This window comes from Pyrus communis, chromosome 12, assembly GCF_963583255.1.
Source record: "Pyrus communis chromosome 12, drPyrComm1.1, whole genome shotgun sequence".
In the NCBI taxonomy this organism is placed as follows: Eukaryota; Viridiplantae; Streptophyta; class Magnoliopsida; order Rosales; family Rosaceae; genus Pyrus; species Pyrus communis.
In genome coordinates this window covers 11,790,528-11,793,001 of record NC_084814.1, presented here as the reverse complement: position 1 = coordinate 11,793,001, position 2,474 = coordinate 11,790,528, and the positions used below count along the sequence as shown (strand labels likewise).

The 2,474-nt window shown below is 38.3% G+C and overlaps 1 protein-coding gene and 1 non-coding gene across 2 annotated transcripts; one reads left to right on the top strand and one right to left on the bottom strand.

Moving 5' to 3' along the window:
* The first annotated feature begins 217 nt into the window (after positions 1-217).
* Positions 218-2,224, top strand: LOC137710005 (uncharacterized). The gene has a single exon (XM_068448973.1). It carries the CDS (start codon positions 218-220, stop codon positions 2,222-2,224), a length of 2,007 nt encoding a protein of 668 aa, XP_068305074.1.
* LOC137711766 (small nucleolar RNA R71) lies at positions 605-709 on the bottom strand. Its single transcript, XR_011065113.1, has one exon. It is a non-coding gene; the product is annotated as a small nucleolar RNA R71 (small nucleolar RNA).
* Positions 2,225-2,474: the final 250 nt, after the last annotated feature.

The following is a 2,474-nucleotide window of genomic DNA, read 5'->3' as shown; positions in this document are numbered from 1 at the left end:
TCATTTTATTTTTATAGATTACAGCAGTACTGCAGATTACAACAATCTATGCATGGTCAGAACTAGATCAGCAGCACAAAAATTGATTCCATTTTATCCAGAACCTGAGCAATCTTTAGGGAGGAGACGCAGGAAACAAAATCTGCAGTGGGTTCCTTCCCTGCAGGGGACTTTTCTACAATCTCATTTTTCTGAGGATCTGCATAGTGAAAAAACAATGGCATTTGTTATTCCAGAGGGTGGTCAACCATTAGGGGATTCATTAACAGCTCACACCACTAACATACCAAGTTGCATTACTTATCCGGAAGTGGAGGAATGGTCTGCATTCGAAATAAAGCAACACATATTGAATATTCTACCTACATTTCATGGGTTATCAACCGACGATCCTAACATGCACATTGCAGAATTTTTAATGGGATGCAAGAATATTTTGGTGAAAGGATTTTCAGCCGAATCTATTAAGCTCCGTTTATTTCCATACACTCTGAAAGATCAAGCAAGGAGATGGCTCCTCACACTTCCATCTGGAAGCATTAGCACTTGGAACCAACTCAGTGAAAAATTCTTAAGCAAGTATTATCCAGCTTCAAAGACTCTTGACATGAGAACTCAGATTTTATCTTTTGCACAAAAACCAAACGAAGAGTTTCATGAAGCGTGGGAACGGTTCAAAGAGTTGATTAGAAAATGTCCACATTCTGGTATTAACAGTACTGATCAAATGCATATATTTTTCCGAGGACTAAATATGACTACAAAAACTCTTGTCAATGCTTCATGCGGAGGTTCGTACAAGGATAAAAATGCACAAGAGGCTTGTTTGTTATTTGAAAAAATGGCAACAGATACACAGCAATGGGCAATTGAGCAGCCACAATCTAGGTCGGTTTTTGAGATGTCTAATGGTTCTCCATATGTGTCAGCACAAATTGAAAAAATGGAGAAAAAGCTTGAAAGATTTGATGCAAAATTTGACATGTTATTACAAAGAATTCCAGGTTCACAGGTTGCTGTACAGCAGCCCTTACAAGCTGCCTGCAGTATTTGCAGCATGAAAACCCATGATTTTTTGAGCTGTCCACATAAAGCTGCTTATCCGAAGTTTGCAGCGGAACAAGTTAATGCATTTAATAATTTTCAGCGTCCCCGAAATGACCCGTATTCAAATTTCTACAACCCTGGTTGGAGAGATCATCCAAATTTGAAGTGGGATAGAGATGAACATGCAAAGCCACAATTTCAACAACAGGTACAGCAACCTGCTGCACCTAAGGCTACTTGGGAGATTGCAATTGAAAAATTAGCAATTACTACAAATGCAAGATTTGCACAGACCAATCAAGAAATCCAAAATATGCATGCAACAATGAAAAATATGGAACAACAAATTGGGCAGATTGCATTGCAGGTTTCAGAAAGAGCACCGGGTACATTTCCTAGTCAAACAGTACCTAATCCAAGAGGACGAGAAGAATGCAATGCTATACGGACTTTACGGTCTGGCAAAAGTTATGACAACAGACATGAAAATTGTGCCGGAAATTCGCAGGCAGCACCACAACCACAAATAGATTCGCGAAATGTTGAAAAATCTAATATTTTTGCAGATTCTGCAAATTCAGGGCAGCCACAAGACAGATCCGAAAATACTGCAGAAGCTACCACAAAAACTGCAGAACGTGTTTATGTGCCTCCAATGCCTTATCCTGAAAGGTTGAGGCCTAAAGCTAAAGATCAACAGTTGACAGATTTTATGAAGACTTTGGCTAAAGTTCAGATTAATCTACCATTAATTGATGCAATTAAGAACATTCCATCTTATGCCAAGTTTTTGAAAGACGTTTGCACAAAGAAAAAGAAGCTTCTGGATTCTGAAAAAGTGATTCTAACAGAACAGTGCAGTGCGGTCTTATTGCATAAATTGCCTCCAAAGAAGAAAGATCCAGGGAGTTTTACTATCTCTTGCACCATTGGAAATTGTGATTTTAGTAGTACTTTAATTGACTTAGGTGCTAGTGTTAACTTAATGCCTTATTCTGTTTTTAAACGTTTAGGTGAAGGAGAGCTGAAGCCAACCTCCAACATTATTCAATTGGCTGACCGTTCAATTACCTACCCTAGAGGAGTCATTGAAGATGTTATTGTTAAGGTTGACAATCTATATTTACCAGCTGATTTTATGGTGTTTGATAGAAGCATATTTAGGCGACTTACTTAGCTTGTTTTCGTGCATTTATATTGTTAATTCATAGTTGTTTTAGTCGTTTAAGCCATTTTCGTGTGTTTTTAGGTTCATATGGCTAAGGAAGCAAAAAGATGCATTTTGGAGCAAAATTGGACTTGGAATGGATAGCTTATGTTTGGAGCAAAAGGAATGGACGAAATTGAAGGATTCCTAATCCATTGCAGCCACATGCATTCACATGCATAAATCAGCCACATGCATCTCCCATCACCATATCAGATTT

Excerpts from the sequence above, each read along its gene's own strand:
- LOC137710005 (XM_068448973.1), top strand. The coding sequence starts at position 218 with ATGGCATTTGTTATTCCAGAGGGTGGTCAACCATTAGGGGATTCATTA.